A 23027-nucleotide genomic window follows, 5' to 3' on the forward strand; every position below is an offset into this window, starting at 1 on the left:
GAAACAAAGAAGACACAATTTTGCCCTAAGCTGAAGAACACAAAAAGATGCTCATTTTACCTGTCAAGTCACTGGCAGTGAAAGAGTTGAGAATGTTCAGCTGTTGATCAGGAAGAGGCTCAGGTCGATTAGAAGTTAAGGCTGAAGAATTTACTGTCCCTCCCAGAGCTTCTGTTTCATCTACCAAACGATCCATATAGTCCCTGAAAAACATACCCCAATAATTTCATGACTGCATATCAGAGTTAAAACAAAAGTCTCTAAAGCCCACGGTACTTACGTAACTCCAGGGTGATGGTTATATCGTTTCTTTCCAAATCTTGTCTGTTGAGCAAAGTAATCATAACGTTCAGATTTCTTCCACATATAGTAGAATGCTACACATTCAGCAACTGTTCTAGTTCTCACCTAACAAAAGAAAGTTGAATTTTTCAATAGAAACCAACAAACCCAATCCATTTTTTAGTAATTTTTTTAATACAACTATAGCTTCAATCCATGGGTCTTACTTTCTATCTCCCAAATTATGAAATTCTGAACATTTTATTAGAAAAAAAGTCTTTATATTTATACTATTTAATAATAAGGATACCTTCAAAAGGCCAAGGTTTGTTATTTCAATCAGAATGTATTAGTTTATAAAATAAATGTGTACCCAGAAATGATGCTGAAAATCCTAAAACACTGGCAACCTTTACTTTTTTCCTCACTGAACACTCATTGTGATTCTGACTGCAGCAGGAGTCCTTAACCCTGAGGGGTCCATGAATGGGATTAATGGGCATCTATTAAATCCGAAAATTATATGTAGGTACACTTTTCCGGGGTAAAGGGCTGCAGCTTCATCAGATTATCAAAGGGTTCCATAATGCAAAAGAGACTAAAAACTCTTAGAAAAGGGATCAGCACTCTACTGCATCTGCAATTTCAGATGATTTTCTAGCTAAAGGCAGGGTGTTTTCCTTCAACGTGGGTTTGGTTCACAGCTACAGGAGTTTGGTAACAACAACAACAAAAACAATAAAATTGGAGCCTCACCAACATGTCTCCATATCCAGACTAGGGCTGTTCAAACTATATGCAGCTAAAGGTATAAGTTTATAACATACAGACAAAATTCTGTGTCCTTCTCTAATAAATACTTTCTCCACTGCTTAATCAGTATCCCATGAGGAACTTTTAGCATCTCTATCCTGATTACTGATCATGACATAAGTGCATAACATAAGGAACAAGCTTTCTTTCTTTTTTTTTTTTCCCAATATATGAAGTTTATTGTCAAATTGGTTTCCAGGGAACAAGCTTTCTAAGCCAAGAAATAAAGTGTACATTTCAATAAACATCATTAACTAGAAGTCTTTGTGGTGAACATAGGCTTCTTGGGAACAGAGAACTTTCCTGTCTTATTCACTGATGTATTCCTAGTGCTTAAAACAACGTCCGGTAAATTGTAGAACTTCATTATTTATGGAATAAATGAATAAATTTCCTAAGTCACTGTAAAACTTATGTTTTATTTTAACTTCAACAACCCAGCCTTCTTTAAAAAAGTTTTATTTATTCACTAAATACTTCATCTCATCTTTGAGAAAACATAAGATTTTCATACATACAAAAAGGCATTAAACAATTCAACATCATACTGGAATATCTAGCAAAAGCAATAAGAAAAATAAAAGGTATACACATTGAGAAGAAATAAAACTGTCTCTGTTTACAGATGACATGACCGTACAAAGAAAAATCCAAAGAATCCACAAAAAACTCATGGAACTAATAAACGATTATAGCAAGATTGTAGCACACACAGTTAACACACAAAAGTCAATTGCTTGCCTATATACCGGCAATGAACAAATGATATTTGAAATTTAAAAACACAACATTTACATTAGCACACCCAAAATGAAATATTTAGGTATAAATCTAACAAAATACATGCAAGACCTATGTAAGGAACATTATAATATGATTAAAGAAATGAGAGATATAAATAAATGGAGTGATATTCCACATTCATGGATAAGAAGACTCATTACTGTTAAGATGTCAGCTCTTCCCAACTTAACCTATAGATTCAGTGCAATTCTAATCAAAGTCCCAGCAAGTTATTTGGTAAATACTGACAAACTAATTCTAAAGTTTATATGGGAAGGGCAAACAATACAAAACAAAAACAGAATAACCAACACAATACTGAAAGAAAATAAAGCTGGAGGACTGACAGTACCCAACTTCAAGCTTACTATAAAGCTACAGGAGTCAAGACAGTGTGATACTAGTGAAAATACATAGGAGAAAATCTAGATGACTTTGGGGATGACATGCCTTTTAAGATGTAATACTAACAGCATGATCTATAAAAGAAAATTTGTTAGGTTGAAGTTCATTAAAATTAAACACTTCTACTTTGCAAAAGAGAATGAAAAGACAGCCAAAGACTGGGAGAAAATATATGTAAAACACCTATGTGATAAAGGACTGTTATTGGAATTATGTAAAGATCACTTAAAACTCAATGATAAAACAAACCACTCAGTTAAAAAATAGGCTAAAAAAAAAAAAAAGGCTAAACACCTTAACAGAAGACACCTCCTTACAAAAAAGAAATACAGATGGCAAATAAGCAAATGAAAAGATGCTCCACAACATATGTCATCAGAAAAATGCAGAAAACAAGATACATTACACACCTATTGCAACACCCAAAATCTAAAACACTGACAACAACAAATGCCGGCAAGGTTGTGGAGCAACAGGAACTCTCATTGCTGGTGGGAATACAAAATGGTAAAGCCAATTTAGCAGACATTTGGAAGGTTTTCTACAAAACCAAACATACTCTTACCATATAATCCCACTCACTGGCATTTAGCCAAAGAAGTCAAAAACCTTCAACCAGATGTTTATAGCAGCTTATAACTATCAAAACTTGGATGCAACCAAGATGTGCTCCAATAGGTGAATGGATAAGATGGTATATCCATACAATGGGATAGAAAGAAATGTGATAAAAAGAAATGCACTTTCAAGCCATGAAAAAAAATAGAGAAACCCTTAAATGCATTATTACTATGTCAAAGAAGCCAATCCGAAAAGGCTACATACTATATGATTCCGACCATATGACATTCTGAAATGGCAAAAGTATAGAGACAGTAAAAAGCCAGGTGTTAGGAGTAGGGCTGCAGGGAGGGAAAGAATAGGGTGGAAGAGGTTAGAGTACACGGATTTTTAGGGCTGGGAAACTATGCTGTATGACACTATAATGGTGGATATCATTATACATGTAATGGTACATGTCATTACACATTTGTCAGAACCCATACAACACAAAAAGTGAACCCAAATGTAAACCATGGACTTCAGTTAATAATAATATATCAATATTCATTCATTAATTATAACATATATATCACACTAATGTAAGATATTAATAATAATGGAAGCTGTGTATGTGGGGGTAAGGGGATACACAGGAACCCTGTGTACTTTCTGATCAATTTTTCTGTAAACCAAAATGCCCGAAAAAACAAAGTCTATTAATGAAAAAGGCAGAAAATATTGACCTACCCATCTAAACACTTCAGAATCTTATGTTCCTTTAGGATAAAGAGAGATAATAATAAACAAAGCATACTTTAATGAAAATTATTACAAACTACTAGAATATACACACACATACACTTTTTAAAAAATACTTTATTTTTTAGAGCAGTTTTCAGTTCACAGCTGATTTGAGCAGAAAGTCCAAGTTCCCACATACATCTCCTGCTCCCAAACATGCATAATTCCCTTCACTAGCAATTCCCCACCTCAGTGGCACTTGATACAATCAATGAATCTATACCGGCACGGGTTTATTACCCAAAATCATTTACATTAGGGTTCACTCAGTCATTACTTATTACATAGGTATTGAAAAATATATAATGACATACATCTATCAGTATAACATGATACAAAATAATTTCACTGCCTTAAAAATCCTCTGTACTGCGCCTATTTATCCCTCCCTCCACGAAAAATTTTGAAACCACTAATCTATTTATTGCCCCCATAGTTTTACCTGTTCCAGAATGTCATATAGTTGAGATCATACAGTATATAGTCTTTCCAGATTGGTTTCTTTGCCTTAGCAATACACGTTTAAAGGTCCCCCCATGTCTTTGTGGCTTGATAGCTCATTCTTTTTTAGCACTGAATAATATTCCATGGAATGGATCTGTCAGTGTATTTATCCATCTACCTCTCAAAGTGTGTTAATTCATCTATTCAAAGGACATCTTAATTATCTCCAAGTTCTGGCAATTATGACTAAAGCTGCTATTAATATTTGTGTGGAGGTTTCTGTGTGGACATAAGTTTTCAACTCCTTCAGGTAAAGACCACTGAGTACAACTGCCGGATCATATGGGAAGAGTATGGTTAGCTTTGTAAAAAAACACCAAACTGTCTTTCAAGAAACTGTCAACTGTCTTTTTAAGGTGGCCATACTATTTTACACTCTCATCAGCAATGAGTGAGAATTCCTGTTGCTCCACAACCTCACCAGCATTTCATGCTGTGGTAACATTTATAGTTGCTTTTAGTAACCAATGTTTCTTCTTTCAGCAACTGCAGTTCTGGCCACTAAAGGGAAACATTTCTGAGGACACAAACCTCTGAATAGCTTAGAAAGAAATCAAAGTCAAGGAAAATGGTAAAAGACTAAGACTACCTGGAAAATATAGTAAATCCATTTTCTTTTCTGTTTTAATGTTTATTTTTGAGAGAGAGAGAGAGACACAGAGTGCAAGCGGGGGAGGGGCAGAGAGAGAGGGAGACACAGAATCTGAAGCAGGCTCCAGGCTCTGAGGTGTCAGCACAGAGTCCGACGCAGGGCTCAAACTCATGAATCACGAGATCATGACCTGAGCCAAAGGCACACACTTAATGGGAATGAGCCACCCAGGCATCCCAAGTGAATCCATATTCTATGAATATGACAACTATATGTGTCAAAAGATAGGTGAGTACACTATCAGCATTCCCAGGAGTAGGTGTTGGCAAATCCCAGTCATGTTTAGAGTAATATGAGAAATGTTAACGTCAGGAGAGCATTAACAAGTTCTTCCTTTCTTTTGTCCTAAGTGACTTAAAACTTATTTGTTTATATTCATTGTAATTACTAAGCAATCTGTACTAATCTGCCTAATTTACCTTATTCTTCTGTATAAGATGAAAATCTTTTCCAAAAAGCATGAGTGCATGTTCAAAGCTCCGGCATTCTTCTTCTGTCCATGCAGTCATTCCATCTAAAGAAATGTTAAAAAAAAAAAAAAAAAAAAAGATGTATTGATTGACCTCACATCTTTTATGCAAATTGCTAGTTTACTTTCAGTATGTTTCCTCCTATAAAAGGCCATTAACTAACTCCTTCCCTCTCCCTGTACCTCCCTCCCTCCCTCCCTCTCTCTCTCTCTCTCTCTCTCTCTCTCTCTCTCACACACACACACACACACACACAGAGTTCTGTAATCCAATGATTTCAGTTAGGATTACCTAAAGTATACACATTATAAATATTACTTAAAAATCTACAATACCAAAATATAAAAACTAGGTTTTTTTTCCCTGCATGAAAGGATAAGGATGTAATTTTTTTAACTTATGCTCATTGTTTTTCTAATTTTTTTTAAACTATAAGCATACATTTTTTTTTTAATTAGAAAAAAAGGTTATTTCCTTTATGGGAAAAAAAGTTCCTTATTTTGCTATTATATCAAAACCATAGTGCTTTAAGTAGAGACCATGAGTAATCAATATATATTTATTTAGTCTTTTTGCAGAGTGCTACACTCTGGAAATCTAACAGGAATAAGAAACAGCCCATGTTCTCAAAACACTAAATCCCATTCAACTTCCCAGAAGACACTAACATTAATAAACTCAAATCTATTTGGGGCAGAGAAGACTTGGAGTTTTTTCCTCAAAGACATGGGAGACCACATCCCCATGAAGAATAGTCCACCATAAAGATAAAACATAGTTTGAACTCAAGAAAAAAACCCAGTATTTAGTTCTCAACATTAGGAGAGCTTAAAATAAGTTTTTTAAAAAAGCAACTTTTATAAGGAAACATTCCAAAAGACTGTCTCAACCTACAAGTTTAAACATACTCTTTTCAGCTTTTCTATTTTTGCCAAGCCATTTATATAATATTAGAGTATTATTTCTTTACCTACTTACTTAATGAAAGCCATGGTGCATGCAATTCACTTATATAATAACAAAACTACTGAAATTAAAGTTAACCATTTTCCTTGACACACACAAAGCAAAACCTAAGCGCTGTAAAAATTTTATTACATGATTACTAAAAACACCCTTCTTGTAATAAATTCAATGGAATATTTTATACATGTTTCTTTTTTATCTTTAATCTCCTTTCCATTTCCTGTTTGGTTTAAAAAAACAACTTTTTGTTCAGTGAAATCATAAAAATCATTCTTTTTAATTACTTTGGATATATTGTCATCTCTGGGGTCTGCTTTGTTCTGTAACTATTTCTTCAAGAAAGTGGAGGTGACAGGGGGGTAACTAATGTGTATTTGAAAAATCTCTGGTACGTCTAAAAATAGAGGGCAAGAAAAGGAAACAATTATTTGCTATGAAGATGAACACCGATCTTACAAAAGTGTTACAGGACTGCTCCATCCTTTATAATACTTTGCTTATTCTACTCCCCAAATGAGGATCCCCTGTCATTTCCCTCTCTTGATCCCAAGCTTTGCTTACCTTGAGATGCCTTTCCATTGCAGCAGTACCTTTCAATTGCTTCCTTTATATTATGATTACACTTGAGAAGTTCATATAATGCCTACAAGAGAAAGAAAAAAAACTATTCAATAAAAATTATCAGAAATTCATACTTAATAGCATTAAAACAGACAAACAACCAGGACCAGTAACAGTCCTGACAAATACTGTCTGAAATACTCTCTAAATATGTAAGACATGGGGCGCCTGGGTGGCTCAGTCGGTTAAGCGTCCGACTTCAGCTCAGGTCACGATCTCACGGTCCATGAGTTCGAGCCCTGCGTCGGGCTCTGGGCTGACGGCTCAGAGCCTGGAGCCTACTTCCGATTCTGTGTCTCCCTCTCTCTGACCCTCCCCCGTTCATGCTCTGTCTCTCTATGTCTCAAAAATAAATAAACGTTAAAAAAATTAAAAAAAAAAAATATGTAAGACATTTGAGGGTATGTTTGTCCAAACATTTAGTCTACATACCTATCCTGATGATAGACTCAAGTATCTCAGAAGTTTGTTCATTTTCACTCTACCCCTCAGAAGTCACCCACTGGTATCACTCTTGACTTTATTTTTTATAGTCAGGCCATCTGAGCTGGGGAAATTTCCCTATTTTAGATGATTTTTCCAGGTGGGAAAAATTAGTATAAATATGGTCTTGTTCTTCACATCACCTACTCCCTGCCTTTTAGAGTGTCAATATAAGGAAACAGCAGCTAGCCTGGAAGAGGATGGGTATTTTAGTGACTTGGGTTTATAACAGTCTCATTGTCTACTATGAAACGTATCATTTTTTAATCCTGTTTAAGATTCTTCCCCTCTCTCTGCCCCTCTCCCACGTGCTGTCTCTCAAAATAAATAAATAAAAACTTCAAAAAAAAACCAATCTATCTGCTAAAAGAGCATCTGGTAAATCAATATCCATTTCTAATTTTAAAAAGAAAGGGGCACTTGGTGGCTCAGTTGGTTAAGCGTCCAACTTCACTCAGGTCATGATCTCATGGTCTGTGAGTTCAAGCCCCGAGTCAGGCTCTGTGCTGACAGCTCGGAGCCTGGAGCCTGCTTCAGATTCTGTGTCTCCCTCTCTCTGCCCCTTCCCCGCTCACACTATGTGTCTGTCTGTCTCTCTCTCTCTCTCAAAAATAAACATGAAAAGGGGCGTCTGGCTGGCTCAGTCGGTTAAGCGTCCAATTTCAGCTCAGGTCATGATCTCACAGTCTGTGAGTTTAAGCCTCGCGTCAGGCTCTGGGCTGACAGATCAGAGTCTGGAGACTGCTTCAGATTCTGTGTCTCCCCCTCTCTCTGCCCCTCCCCTGCTCATGCTCTGCCTCTCTCTGTCTCAAAGATAAACAAAAACATTAAAAAAAATTAAAAAAAAATGGAAAAAAAAAGACAAAAACTTTTTTCTTCATGTTTATTTTTGAGAGAGAGAGACAGAGTGTGAGCAGGGGAAGGGCAGAGAGAGACGGAGACACAGAATACGAAGCAGGCTCCAGGCTCTGAGCTGTCAGCACAGAGCGCGACGCAGGGACTGAACTCACGAACTGTGATATCATGACCTGAGCCAAAGTCAGACGCATAACTGACTGAGCCACCCAGGCGCTGCAAAGACAAAAACTATTATATGTGTAAGCAGAAGGTTACTTCCTTACTACAATAAAGACAACCTATATCAAACCAAGCACCAATATTCTTCTTTTTTTTTTTTTTAATGTTTATTTATTTTTGAGAGAGAGGGAGAGAGACAGAGAGCAGGCATGGGTGCAAAGGGCAGTGAGAGAGAGAGACAGATGATCCAAAGCCGGCTCTGTGCTGACAGCAGACAGCCCAACACAGGGCTTGAACTCACAAACCATGAGATCATGACCTGAGCCAAAGTCGGTCGCTTAACTGACTGAGCCACCCAGGTGCCCCACACTGGTATTATTCCTAATGTAAAAACCTTAGATGATTACTTTCCATCAAAAGCAGGCCTCAAATCACTATCACTACCAAACATCTCTGAGTTATGGCTACTTAAAGACCAGAAAGCCTGATAAAAACAACTGAAAAATTATTAGTTTCAACAGCTTGAGAAAAGTAAATTTTTAAAAATTGGTATTTCTCTATATTAACATACAATTATAATAGAGATCCCATTTACAAAAGTATTAAAATCACGTAAGTATTTCAAATATTGAAGAATTAAGTTAATTAGATGGATGTGATTCCCAAACAAACAAAAACATTTGAGTGATTAAAAAAATAAAATAAATGGAAAGTCAGACCATGTTCTTGAACTGGAAGGTTTAATGTTTTAAAGGCACTAATTCTTGCAAAATTAATTTATAGTTTCATGGATTATCAGTACAAAAACCCAATGGGATTTCTTTTTGACAGGTGAAAGATACTCTGAAATTCAGTTTCTATAACTTCTCTATGTTACTTGGGAATTCAAGGCTGAGTCCAACTATCACTGGATATTCATTTCAGTTAGGATCATCTAGGCTAAAGATACAGGGTGAAGAGTATACAAGAGGGGCAAAATGGTATCAGAGGGCAAAACTAGGGGCATCCAAAAAAAAAAAAAAAAAGCCCTAATAGGTATTACTCCCAGCCCCATCCCACATACAATCAGGAGTATTCTGCATCTATAGGTACACAGTGCTTAACAAATGCTCCTAAAGCAAATTTATACAATCTTAATACAAAATACTTTCAAACATTTCCTGAATAAAGTTCGAGAGTAATCCAAAGACTATCTTTATTATAAAACCTACAAGTCTAAGCATAGAGAATGTTTAAGTTAAGTGACATTATAGCTACAGATGGAATATATAAAATCATCAGGAATGAGATACTAAAGAATTTTCAATGGCAAAGGAAAGTAAGTGACTCAAATTAAGATACGCACATATACATAGAAGAAAAGACCAGAAGACATCAAACAATATGGAATGGTTATCGCTACCAGCTCTTGGGAATTTTTATAAGCCAGTATTTTCCAAGTTTCAAAAATCTATCAGGGGGCACCTGGGTGGCTCAGTTGGTTAAGCGTCCAATTTCGGCCTAGGTCATGATCTCATGATTCATGAGTTCAAGCCCCGTGCTGGGCTCTGTGCTGACGGCTCAGAGCCTGAAGCCTGCTTCACATTCTGTGTCTCCTTCTCTCTCCCTGCCCCTTCCCCACTCGCGCTCTGTTTCTCTCTCTCTCTCAAGAACTAAACATTAAAAAAAAAACAAATTGGGGCGCCTGGGTGGCTCAGTCGGTTGAGCGTCCGGCTTCGGCTCAGGTCATGATCTCACAGTTTGTGGGTTCGAGCCCCGCATCGGGCTCTGTGCTGATGGCTCAGAGCCTGGAGCCTGCTTCGGATTCTGTGTCTCCCTCTCTCTCTGCTCCTCCCCCACTCATGCTCTGTCTCTCTCTCCTTCAAAAAATAAATAAAAACATTAAAAAAAAATTAAAATCTATCAGAAAAAGAGATATCCAGTTCACATGTAAGAAATATTTTAATTGAATATAAGAAAATCAAGAAGAGACTAGTTAGCTGCTGTTTCAACAAAATTTGAAGAATACCTGTTCATTGTCCCTTGTGTGTGTTCCTGCAGATATCCTATCCATTATTTTTTCATTTCCAGTTCTTAATGAGGTCTCAACAAGGTACTCCTTAACTTTGCTCTCCAAAACCACACCAGGACGCCAAAGTAGCTGGTCTTCATTTTCATACACTGATAAAGAAAATCCCATTAACATACTAAATAATGAACATGCTCATAGATGTATACAAACTGTTCTTCCTCTTCTTTGATATGCTACACACTGGGACAATTTGAGGACACAAGCAATTTGATTGTCTGGCAAGGTGAGTCCTTCATTGGTAAAGGTTTAAAAAAAATTTTTTTAACTTTATTAAGGGCCAAGTGTTCCAGTGGCTAGAGCAAGTAGCTTTCTCGCTGGTTGGATTTACTATCCAATCAGAAGGCTTTCTATGCCCTGTAAAATCTAATGTAAAACTCAGAGGAGAGGTTTTATACTCTCCCTAATGAGGGAGTAAAAATAACCTGTGAAAATTCTTTAATAACCTCACTGAACTCCCTGTCTTTATGATGATTATATACAGGTTAAAAACTGTAAAGAAATAAAACAAGCAAAGATCAATAAAAACCAAAATATCTGCCAATAATGAAATACCTAAGAAAGGTAGGTTTTTACTTTACTGATTTCCTCCCAAAAGGTGAATTTTATTTAAAGGAGGAAGCAAATTAATCAAAAATGAATGATTAACAGTTAAGAGACGTAAACTTTCCAAAATCTCTTAAAGAGGCTGATATACTAATGAGTGACATGTCACTCAAATAAGGTATATATTCTATCAATGTCCACATTGCCACCATAATTAAAGCTTCTACTTCACAAAATTAAGTAACACAGAGGCCCAAGTACTTATCCCATTGCTTCAAGTGCAATGCATTCTTCAAGTGTGTAATAAAATAATTTGCTGAAATCTCACTATGTACCAAGGACCATGATAAGTGCTTTACATTCACAACTGTTGTGAATCACCACAGGAATCATCACTCCCAGTGAGCAGGAAAGTTAAAAATAAAATATGCCTGTGAAATAATAAGACTGACTTTTCATGTAAATTTCTGGAACCAGTCTTTCCTCTTCGGTCAAAACTGGAATAGGTAAAATAGTTTGGGTTTATTCCCTCTAAGTATAGAGAAGGTATATCTTTCCTCCTGAATGTGTAGAACTGAGAGATGACTACCTCCATTACGTCTAATCTAAGAACTGACAGCTGCTAAGCATGTATTTGACTTCCAGGGTTTGTGTGGCATTTAGGTGGGCAACTGGGGCATCTGAAGGTGATCAACTACTGTTTGCTTCCCTGGGATAATATCACTTTGAAAGCAGTTTAGGAAAATGTTGTTGGTAGGGACTGAAAAGGCTAAGAACCCTAGAGTAGCCAGTCCTTCCTTCCTTCCTTTAAATAGAGGATGAGCTAACAAAGAAAAGGAAGAAAGAGTCAGGAAGGGTTGTATCACTGTGACGCTTTGGCCCCATCATGTCATAAGAACAAATAAACTCATTAGCGAAAAGGTCAAATGCACATGGCCAAATCTACAGGCTTTCCAATTTCGGCTAGGGAAATGTACCTGTATCTTTATTTTCCACCACATTTTCAGAACCAACTGTTAACTAGGACCTAGCAAAATTGTGAAGAAAAAACTGATTACACTTAAGTAGGGGTGTACAAAACAAGAAGAATCCTTGTATTCTACCACCTTCTCTTTCAGGGCTCACACAAAATTTCATCTATATTCTTTATTCATTAAGAATTGTCTTTCCAAGAGGATTTTATCTCTCAAATACTCATTATCTCAAGTGGTAAGATTCTACCCACTTCTACTAAAGTGGGATGTGGGCCAAGCAGCTGCACCCTCAGAGACGTTCCACTACTTTAGCAGTTGCCTTCGCATACCTGTAAGGCTAAGAAGCACTGTACGGAGAAAAGAGTGGTTCTCCAAGCTTCGAAGTTCATTTCGATATATTATTCCTAAGTCAGTCCCAAACTTTCACTGACTCCAAATTTATCTTTATACTGCCAAGGCTGGTATATAATCAGATAACTAAACAAACACATTAAGGGGTAACAGCCTACCAAATATTATCAATATCAAAATCAAAAGCCTCCTTACCTTTCTCATCACCATCATACTCTCCAAGGTACGGGGGAATCTCTGCCTGATATTGTAAACCAATCATTATTTCCTACAAGAAAATTCAGAAGTAAAAACACCCTATAAAAATAAATTCTGAAAAACAAGTTCCAATTTATCAATCAGTTACAAGTCAAAAGAAATTTCATCTTGTAACAACAAAATTATCTTAAGTTACTTCAGAAATGTTTTTAAAAGTTATGTTAGTCCAAACAGTCCACTAACTTCTGATGGTAATTCAACTTACTTTCCTCAAATCTTCAGGTGAGTTACCACTGTCTGTTTCAACATCTTCAGCTTCTGATTCCTTATCTCCGTCACATGTAGTATTTGCTTAAAAGAAGAAAAGTAAATTTTAAAAAGGTTTTTTTGCCCACTTTTGCAGCACCCGGAAGAACAGCTGGCACGTGGTACATTATAAAAATCTGAATACATGAGAGTAGCACAAATATACTCAACTTCTTGTACTATTCTCAGATCTTAACACCAGTCAAAACAAGACACTGAAAATACTAAGAAAGTGTATATATCCTTAAAAATTTTTGGTCTAGTCATGGGGCACCTGGGTGGCTCAGTCAGTTAAGTGTCCAACTTCGGCTCAGGTCATGAACTTGCTTTTGTGGGTTCGAGCCCCGCATTGGGCTCTGTGCTGACAGCTCAGAACCTAGAGCTTGCTTCAGAATCTGTGTTTCCCTCTCTCTCTCTCTGCTCCTCCCCTGCTTGTGCTCTGTCTCTCTCTCTCTCTCAAAAATAAAGATCAAAAATTTTTGGTCTTGTCAAAGAGTTTGGGAAGGTAAAAGGAAAACCACTACAGTCACCTTAAAAAAGAAGAGAAAGCACTGGAGGTCTTATTATATACTAACCCAGAATGGGACATAGACCAAGATGCACATTAAGTCCATCAAAATTATGTTTTTGTGCACATACAAGCGTATATGTATTTGCATTTGTTAAGTGAACAGTTCTTCTACAATCAAAATACCTAAAAAAATAAGCAAGTTTCCAGATAAGAAATTATTTCACTTCAAAAACCTTTCAATATTACTGATATACATTAAGAGATAACACCAAGAACTAAAACGAAAAAATAAAGAAATAAATCGCTAAAAAATACTTTTTGAGCATCTGATAGTTTTCAAAACTGGGAGAGTAAAGAGCCTTTTAAGAGAAGTCCAAAAAATGTCCATGAAATTTCATGGCTGAAGAATCATTTCCCATAGTAACAGATGAATCTTGGGAAAGAAAATATACAGCCTTGCAAAACTAAACAAATACTTTAGGTTTTTAAAGGACATATTAGTTTACCTCTATCCCAATAAAAAAAGTGATAATCTTATTTGGATTATTAAAGGACTGCACGTCAATTAAAGAAAACACTTAGAATATTCTGACAAACTATTGAATGCCATTAAGTGTACCTGAGCTAGAGTATCAATGCTACTATTAATCAGTAACGACTGGGTTTCTTACATCGTAAAGGCCTAGGAAAGAAATCGGAAGTTTCATGGGACGTCACAGATGGTGTCAGGTCATCTGCAGAAGACTGAGTTTCCTCATCATCACCGGACAGCAGGTCTTTAGCAATTTCCTCCTATAAGAATAGGAACGCAGTGTTAGAGTTAGAAATTATTACATCTCATAAAAAATATTTTTTTTTTTTTTAAATTTTTTTTTTAACGTTTATTTATTTTTGAGACAGAGAGAGACAGAGCATGAACAGGGGAGGGTCAGAGAGAGAGGGAGACACAGAATCTGAAACAGGCTCCAGGCTCTGAGCTGTCAGCACAGAGCCCGACGCGGGGCTCGAACTCATGGACCATGAGATCATGACCTGAGCCGAAGCCGGAAGCTTAACCGACTGAGCCACCCAGGCGCCCCAAAAATATTTAAGAATTAAAAAAAATTTAATAAAAAAATTATTACAACTCATCAATTTAAGAAAAAGTCTTCATATTACTCATAAATGTATTACTATGGTATTATGATACAAGTAAGAATCTGTTGAAGCCCCCTTAGTTTTGAGAGAAGTAAGTCTGAAATGCTCTTATAATTTACTTCATATACATAAATAGTGGTAACACTTAATATTTAATTACATATAATACTTAATAACTTTACTGCTTACACACTTTTAACAAACAATTTTGCATAACTTATGGATAAACAGAAAACTCATATGAAGCTGCAGGCTAAGTTTTAGTGACTTTACAACAAAAATAATCTTACTTCTAAATGATTAATAATTAAACTCGGGGCTTCTGGGTGGCTCAGTCGGTTAAGCGTCCGACTTCAGCTCAGGTCACAATCTCGCAGTTTGTGAGTTCGAGCCCCGCGTCGGGCTCTGTGCTGACAGCTCAGAACCTACAGCCTGCTTCAGATTCTGTGTCCCCCCTCTGTCTCTCTGCCCCTTTCCCACTAGTGCTTGTTCTCTCTCTCTCTCAAAAATAAATAAACATTAAAAAAAATTTTTTTTAACAATTAAGTTTTCTGCCAACATAAATAAAACAAAACCAAAAACTTCTCCAAACTCTTCTCTTCCAATAATTTAAAAAATCTAACTAATGAAAAGCTCTGACTAGTGATATAACTTTAAAAGAACAGATCTGAATTTATTATTTAAGTATATAGTTATCTTGTGCCTGGTACCTAGTAGGCACTCAATATTCGCTAGGTGACTATAGTCATTAAGGTATGGTACAGTAGTATCACATTTGACTGGAAAGGGGGAACAACAAAACTTACAGGAAGAGGTTCCAAGATGTGGATTCCTCTCCCTGCCTGATATCTGAAAGGCAAGGAAAGCTTTCCAAAGACCAAAGAAAGTTAGCAGAGACCATGGTTGTGTGAACTTTCCTCAGCAGGAACTATGCCTTCCCCACAACCAACAATGTTACAGATACGTCACAATGGCCTTGTCTACTGTGGCTGCTGTCACTCACAGAGCCCAACAAAACAGAACTTCTCTCTAACCACTCCACATCTAAGTCAGCTTGGTTTGAAGGCTTCTGAGGGATTTATCAATCAATGCGTTCAAGCAGTCAGAGGATCAAAAGAAGTGAGGGCAAAATCTAAGTTTAGACACAATATATCAACATAGGGAAGAAAAAATTGGGGGAGAACACTCAAACATACAAAGCAGCAGGAAGGTATTAGTACTTTTAAAGTAGTGTGATCAAATCCAAACAATATTTAAATTGGGTCACCAAAATGACAAGAGCAATGGGGCCAATAAGAAGTTTACATTTCAGAATTATAAAATGCTTTCAATTAAAAGGAAACTAATAAAAAACAGCCAATGATAATGGCTATTTTTGGATCTGGAAGTTTTCTTTTAAATGTTTGTTACTTACTTTGTCTAGTGTCATGTCTGGTAGTTCATCAGCAAGTTCACTTGGGGAGCTATTTGCACTGGAATTTGCAACTGCTGGAATTGTAGGTTCATAGCCATAGAATGCCAGTAAATCTTCTAGAGGCATGTTTCCTTCCTATTCAAGCCAAGGCACAAACATAAACTCAGTAAATGCCACAATACAGAAGTACAGATAAACTTAATGTTCATAAAACAGATTAACAAAACAACAGTATCAAATCAAAGCCAAGTTTTAGTTTTTCTTTTTGTACTACTGCTAGAAAATAGGCTTAAAGACTTAGAGCTTTTATTAACATATTAACAAAAGCCTTAAAAATTAACATCTTCATTTTTATTTTCCAGCATCATTTCACTATTTTTTTTAATGTTTATTTATTTTTGAGAGAGAGAGAGAGAGAGAGCGTGAGCAGGGGAGAGGCAGAGAGAGAGAGAGGGAGACACAGAATCCAAAGCATGCTCCAGGCTCTGAGCTATCAGCACAGAGCCTGGTGCAGGGCTCGAACCCACGAACCAGGAGATCACAACCTGAGATGAAGTCAGATGCTTAACCAACTGAGCCACACAGGCCCCCCTATCATTTCACCCTTTAAAAAATTCCTCAAATATTTGCTTTAGTGACTTTTATTTTTTTAGCATTCACATTGGTATAATGATTTGCCTTGAAAGCATTCACAATTAATCAATCAATAACTTCACGTAATTTTTAGCTTGTTTCTTCGCAATTAACAGTTGACCACTTGGTTTATTCTTCATATTAATGAAATGATACCTGAAGGGAAACCACTGCTGAGCATTCACTAACACCAACAATATTTATATATTACTGTTAAAAATTATCCTTTTATATTACTACTATCATAGCTATATTCTGTATAGTTGTTTTAGGTTTCTCTTCCATAACCATCTACTGAAGTTTGTATCATTACCACCATTTTACAGGTGACAAAACAGAAGGCTCAGTTCTGGGTTCAAATCCTAGTACCACTTACTGGCAGCACTGCTTTGATAAAACCACATACTTTGGCTGCAATGCTTCCTGTGTAATGAGTACCTATGCTGTGCCACATACTGGCACCCTCTTCCCCCAACTAATCCATCAGAAAATAAGGAGTGTATTTCCTTTTTAAAAATATCTTAATTCAACTACTAAAGTGTATAGAACTATTTATAATTATTCAAATATATAAACACAAAACAACGTATCTTTAGACTAATTTTTTCAATATTGTAAAGATGTTTATGCCCATCTATTAAGAGATTCATTAAGCTTGCTTATGGGTTTAGTTTTCTTTTTAAGGCAAAATGCCTAAGTCATGATGCAAAAAGCATGAAATGCTAAAGCAGAGTATGTAAAATATATCCTCAGCATATCACAAAGTGAGCTGAGAGAAGCCAGTGATGATTCTAGAAAGCCACTGATTGCCCACCAGGCCCCACAGGGAATTCAGGCTCTGGGGGTGCCCAAGAACCTGACCTTCACCTTTATAGGTCTACTAGAACTTACATTTTTCACTGTGCCTTATTAAAACAGATTCAAGCGAAATGAATTTGGAATAAGGTTTAGGACAGAATGCTACTTTGTAAATTTGCTGTAGGAGACATGTGCCTTTTGCAGTGACCATACCAATCATGTCACTCATGAAATCCTTTCAGCTTGGGATTGAAATCAGTTAAAAAGCTGCTTTGGTAGCATGGAGTCAGCACAAATTGAGTTGGATGGTCAGGATGGACAGAAGTTCACCCATGCCATGAGGAAACCTCGTGAATTATTCTTCTCCTGAATCAGTGAACAGAACCCCTCAAACGTGCCCAGAATCAGATTTAGAGTCTCCTTAGCCCTGCTCCTTGCAGACTCCATGCAGCCTATTCCCTTTGGCTCATATTGGTTTTAAGAGGAGACTAGGTTGCAGCCTTTGCAAACCACCTGTCATCAGTATTTCTCCAAAACCTCAGAAGTTTCAGATTCTCTCCGTGACCTGAGGAGATGTCAATTTTCACTCATCATACACAGGCAGGTCCACTTTTCCATCAATACAGAATTTACTGCATTCTAGATACTGTGCAGAGGCTACTAGCTATGGATAGAGAAAAGAAAATTTATAGAAAAATCCCTGCTCTCAATGACTGTAGTCCTGATGGAAGAAACTGGTAAGTTAACAACTATAATACAATGTGTTGGCTGCATTAATCAATTCTGGAATTAGCACTATACACTGTTGAGTACAGAGAAGGGAAGAACTACACTCTGGGAATAATGGCATTTCCTCATGGGAATACATGAGGTTAGGGAGGTACCACATAGGATGGAAAGACTGAGCTAAGTCTTGAAAGATGAAGAGGGATTTGACAGATGAGGGCTGTATACTAGGGACTCATGGTATATCATAAGAAACACTGACTGAACAGTTACTGTGTGCCAGTAGGCCAGTGTGCCAAGTGCTGGTATGAAAACAGGTCTTGCCCTTCTACAGTTTACAGTCAGTGCAAAAGGTGGGGGGGGGGGGGGGGCGCAGAGATAGTGACAATGCACAAATACAGAATTGCCAATTATGATGAATGCAATGAAATAAACAGGGTCCTGAAATACAGAATAATGTAGAGAATCTACTTTCACCAGGTCAAAGGAAAGACAGTGTCCTTTACTCCCAGGACAGTGGGAAGTAAATGGAGACTTAAAAAAAAAAAAAGGCAGGTGGGGAGTGCCATGACTTCATTTCTTCTTCAATGCTGGGCAGCTACATAAAGAAAAGTGTGAGAAGATGGAGAGGTAAGAAAAAAACAGGGAGACCACCTAAGAGCCTCACGCTGGATTAAGGTAGTGATACAGACATGGAGAGAAGTAAATAGATGATATACATTCGGAGGTGGAATCAAATGAGTTCCGGGATGTGAGAGTGAAAGGGGTAGAGAAGGAGGATTCCCCAGATTTCTATTTGAGCAACTGCCTGCATGGTGATAACTTTTACTGAGATAGAAAGGACTGAAGGAAAGGTTTGTGAAGGAAAAAAATTAAGAGTCCTGCAGAAGACACGAGTTAAATTTGAGAGGACTATGAAACATCTAAGCAAAAGAGTCAACTTGGCCAGGAGCCTGGTGCTCAGAGGATCAAGCTGGGCTAAAGATATAAATCTGGCATTTATTAGCATCTAGATGATATTTAAAGCCACAGAAGTTGAGAGGGTAGACAGAAAAGAGAAAGGAATATATAGTTTATTAGAAGAACTTTCAGATATATTACCCTAAAGGCAATGGGACACATCTAAAAAATTTTAAACAAAATATGCATTTTGAAAGTAACATTCTGGGGGGAGTCCAAGAATGAGAACCTCAACTAAGGAAGGGAATTATCTGAGTGAAATTAAGAAAAAAGAATCTGTTTCTTGGCCTACATGATAAAGTGAATGTAAGTGACAGTGAAGTCTACATGAAATGCCCGTTTCTGGCCCAAAAAGGCTAAATACTTATAGCACCATTATGAAACAGAAACATCAGACAAATGAACTTGAGGGTGGAGGGTAGGATGGTAAATGATAATTCAAGGCAAAAGTTGAAGCAGTGGGCCTGAATGAGATCATCCAGAAAGGCCATACAGAGTGCGAAGACAAAATCTAGAGGCCTGGGGAATGCCATTAGTTAAAACATGGGCAAAGGAAGAAAAGCCCATAAATACAACAGAGGGAGATACTGGAGAGCAGAACTAGGTGAAAGCAGAATTACGTAAGTTAAGGAAGAAACAACTATGGAGAGACCAGAGATAGTCACTTAAGTCAAATATCAAAGAGAAATCAATTGAGATATAGAGAGACATGAATTCTCTGTACCTATCAATCAGGAATTATTGGTGACCCTACAGACTATTGGGAGAAACAAAGTTGAGGACTGAATAGAGGGGGGAAAAGTACATACACTATAAAAAAAGAATCACTAAAGATAACACAGGTTAAAAAGAATTTCTTCTAGGGCTCCTGGGTGACTTAGTCTGTTAAGTATCTGACTTGATTTTGGCTCTGGCCATGATCTCACCATGAGATTGAGCCCTGCATCAGGATCTGTGCTGACAGCATGGAGCCTGCTTGGGATTCTCTCTCCCACTCTCTCTCTCTGCCCCTCCCTCACACAGTCTCACTCACTTTCACTCTCAAAAAACATGAACATGAAAAAAAATTTTAATAAAGCATTTAAAAAAAAGTTCTTCCAAATGTAGGAAACATATGAGTAGGACTTGCTATGCTGAAATAAAAAAAAAAAATAAGTGGGAAGAACAGACTCAGAGCATGAGGGATAGAATTAAGAGTTAGCCTGGGATGTGGCATATACTCTACGGACAGTAAAGAAAGAAGAAAGAATGAGTACAAAAGTTATATTTGTATGTGTGGGGCAAACAGGAGATTCTAGGTAGTCATTCATGAAAACGCTACTTTCTCTATAAAAATAATTATGATCATCTGTTGAGAAAGAAGGTGGGTATCTTAGTGGAAACTTCACTAATACAGTCAAGGAATGGCACTCGTTACTAAAAGGGAGCTGATGTTAAAATACAGAAAAGGTGAATCTAATCTCTGAAGCACTTTACAAATGAAGTTTCTATTAGAGCCTATCAACATCTTAAAAGTTTGATCTAGCACCTTATTCCAGGTAGGAGGATTTTTCTCGGGTATTTTGTTGACCCTATTTAAATTTTAAGGAGCACATTGAGTCTACTCATACTTATAAGTGAACTGTTTTTTAATGCAAAGGTTTTATATCAGAAAGAACATAAAATTTAGAGGCAGAGGACTCAGTGTCATTACCATAGACAAATCACCTAAAATCCCTCACCTCCATTTCTTTATCTGTAAATAAAGAGTATCACAATTTCCTTGATCCTATGATACATAACTTCACATACCAGAAATCAGGATGCATTCCATTACCAACATATAGATTTCCCATAGTACTGTTCGTCCCTCCCCCATCTATATAATTTCTAAATCTATGGTACATTTCACAATCAACAAGGCCTCTTAACCAAGAAAATAATGCTAATACTCATCCAATCCATCTCATGGTGCTGCTAGATTGGTCAACAGAAATGGTCTAAGTGAAATGTAGATCACTTTTCATATAATACCAGTCTGATATCATAAAACATGCAGTATACACATAGCTTTTTTAAATAATTAAAAAAAAAAAAAAACCCACAAAACAGGAAGGATCTATACCAGACTTTAAGTGGTAGAAAAGGTGATTTTCACTTTCTCATTTCACATTGAGTATCAAGGGGGGAATCTACATATTAATGTATAGAACTTTTCTAAAAGTGATGGCTCTAGACTATTAAAACCTTAGCAAAAATTAACATGAATAAATTAAAATATAGAAAGACATGATGTAAACCTTATATGTTCAAAGACATAAATGTAGTCACATAATGTATTCTCTACTTCTAAGTGCTACTATACAAAGTGGGTTTTTTTTTTTTGTCTCTTATTTTCCATAATATCTAATGTAACTAAAAATTTATAAGCACTAAAATACAGGTCATATTTACAGACTACAAGCTACTGAGTTTGTTTACTTGTAGAATAAAAATTTACTGTAATTTTTGTATTTTTTAAAAAAAGTTTATTTATTTTGAGAGGGAGTGCAAGCTAGAGCTGGTGAAGGGTAGAGAAAGCAGGGGGCAAGAATTCCAAGCAGGCACTACGTTGTCAGTGTGGAGCCTGATGTGGGGCTTGAACTCACGAACTGTGAGATCATAACCTGAACCAAAATCCAGAGTTGGATGCTTAACCAGCTGAGCCACCCAGGCGCCCCTTACTGTAATTTTTAAAAACAAACATTAACATCAAGCCCCTAAGACTGTGAACATGTAATAATAGCTAAAACAATGTTCCAATAATAAAAGACTAATAAAATACATTAAATGATATAGAAATAATTTTAAATTTCTTCTAAAAATAATCTTTACTCTTTACACTGGTATCTCTATCTACTGTTTCTTTTATTCATTTTCATGTTTCATTAAACATCAATAAAGAACAGGGACCACATTTACATAGTTATGCTTTACTACACATAAGAATTATAGTTCAGAGAAACTGGGCAGTCAGTCACTCTTAGAAATAGCTCCTCTTGGGGCACCTGGGTGGCTCAGTTGGTTGGGCGTCTGACTTCAGGTCAGGTCATGATCTCACAGTTTGTGGGTTCGAGCCCCGAGTCAGGCTCTGTGCTGATGGCTCAGAGCCTGAAGCCTGCTTCAGTTCTGTCTCTGACTCTCTGCCCCTCCCTCACTCACGCAAACTCTCTCTCTCTAATATAAATAAAAACATTAAAAAAAATTAAAAAAAAAAAAAAAAGAAATAGCTCCTCTTATCCATTGTTCAATGAGAGAAGATTAGGCTTCTAGATGGAGACACAGTTCTTTGGTCTTCACTAGAAGCTGTTTCAAGATCACCTGTATCAGGGCGCATGGGTGGCTCAGTCAGTTAAGTGTCTGACTTCAGTTGAGGTCATGATCTTGTGGTCTGTGGGCTTGAGTCCTGAATCGGGCTCAGTGCTGACAGCTCAGAGCCTGGAGCGTGCAATGGACTCTGTCTCCCTCTCTCTCTCTACCCCTCCAGCACCTGTGTTCTGTCTCTCTCTCTCTCTCAAAAATAAACATTAAAAAAAGTTTTAATAAAAAAATAAATTAAAGATAACCTTTATCTTTCTGTCCCAATTTCTTTTTTTTTCTGTCCCAATTTCTAAGAATGTGATAGAATACCAAGAAGCCAAACTGTCCAAGTAGAAAGAAGTTGAAATATCTAAAGACCTATAATTTTTCTCAATCTACAAATTCAGTGACAGGTATCATTACAAAGCAAAAAAATTAATTACCAGTGTTTATTAAACAAAATGAAAATCATAGGAAAAGGACTAGGTATTTTTGTGAATAGCTCCGTAATTCTTTGCTGTTCATTATTTCTCCATATCTTCCCCAATGTCCTTTTAAAACCCACTAAACACAGATCAAAGCAGCTATTACTACAATCTCTAGAAGAATAAAACCTACAAATCTGAAAAACAAAATCTTAAGAGCCCATAAAAATCTCTACCAGATTACTCACACTCAAGTAGTAACTGAGTTGTCACATTAAATGAAATTTTAAATTCTTACTACTTTACTGACAAAAAGACTATT

General features: G+C 36.7%; 1 protein-coding gene across 2 annotated transcripts in view; it reads right to left on the minus strand.

The window, feature by feature from the left end:
* MIER3 (MIER family member 3) overlaps window positions 1-23027 on the minus strand; it is a 33393-nt gene that overhangs the window by 4041 nt on the left and 6325 nt on the right. For both annotated transcript variants that reach the window (XM_049649486.1, XM_049649485.1), the window contains 9 exons: window positions 15846-15980; window positions 13966-14086; window positions 12743-12828; window positions 12475-12547; window positions 10349-10500; window positions 6781-6862; window positions 5203-5297; window positions 281-408; window positions 61-203 (listed from right to left, as the gene is read on the minus strand). In XM_049649486.1, coding sequence (XP_049505443.1) covers window positions 61-203; window positions 281-408; window positions 5203-5297; window positions 6781-6862; window positions 10349-10500; window positions 12475-12547; window positions 12743-12828; window positions 13966-14086; window positions 15846-15980 — 1015 coding nt within the window. The remainder of the gene's footprint in view (window positions 1-60; window positions 204-280; window positions 409-5202; window positions 5298-6780; window positions 6863-10348; window positions 10501-12474; window positions 12548-12742; window positions 12829-13965; window positions 14087-15845; window positions 15981-23027) is intronic.

Source organism: Panthera uncia (genome assembly GCF_023721935.1).
Source record: "Panthera uncia isolate 11264 chromosome A1 unlocalized genomic scaffold, Puncia_PCG_1.0 HiC_scaffold_17, whole genome shotgun sequence".
Lineage (NCBI taxonomy): Eukaryota > Metazoa > Chordata > Mammalia > Carnivora > Felidae > Panthera > Panthera uncia.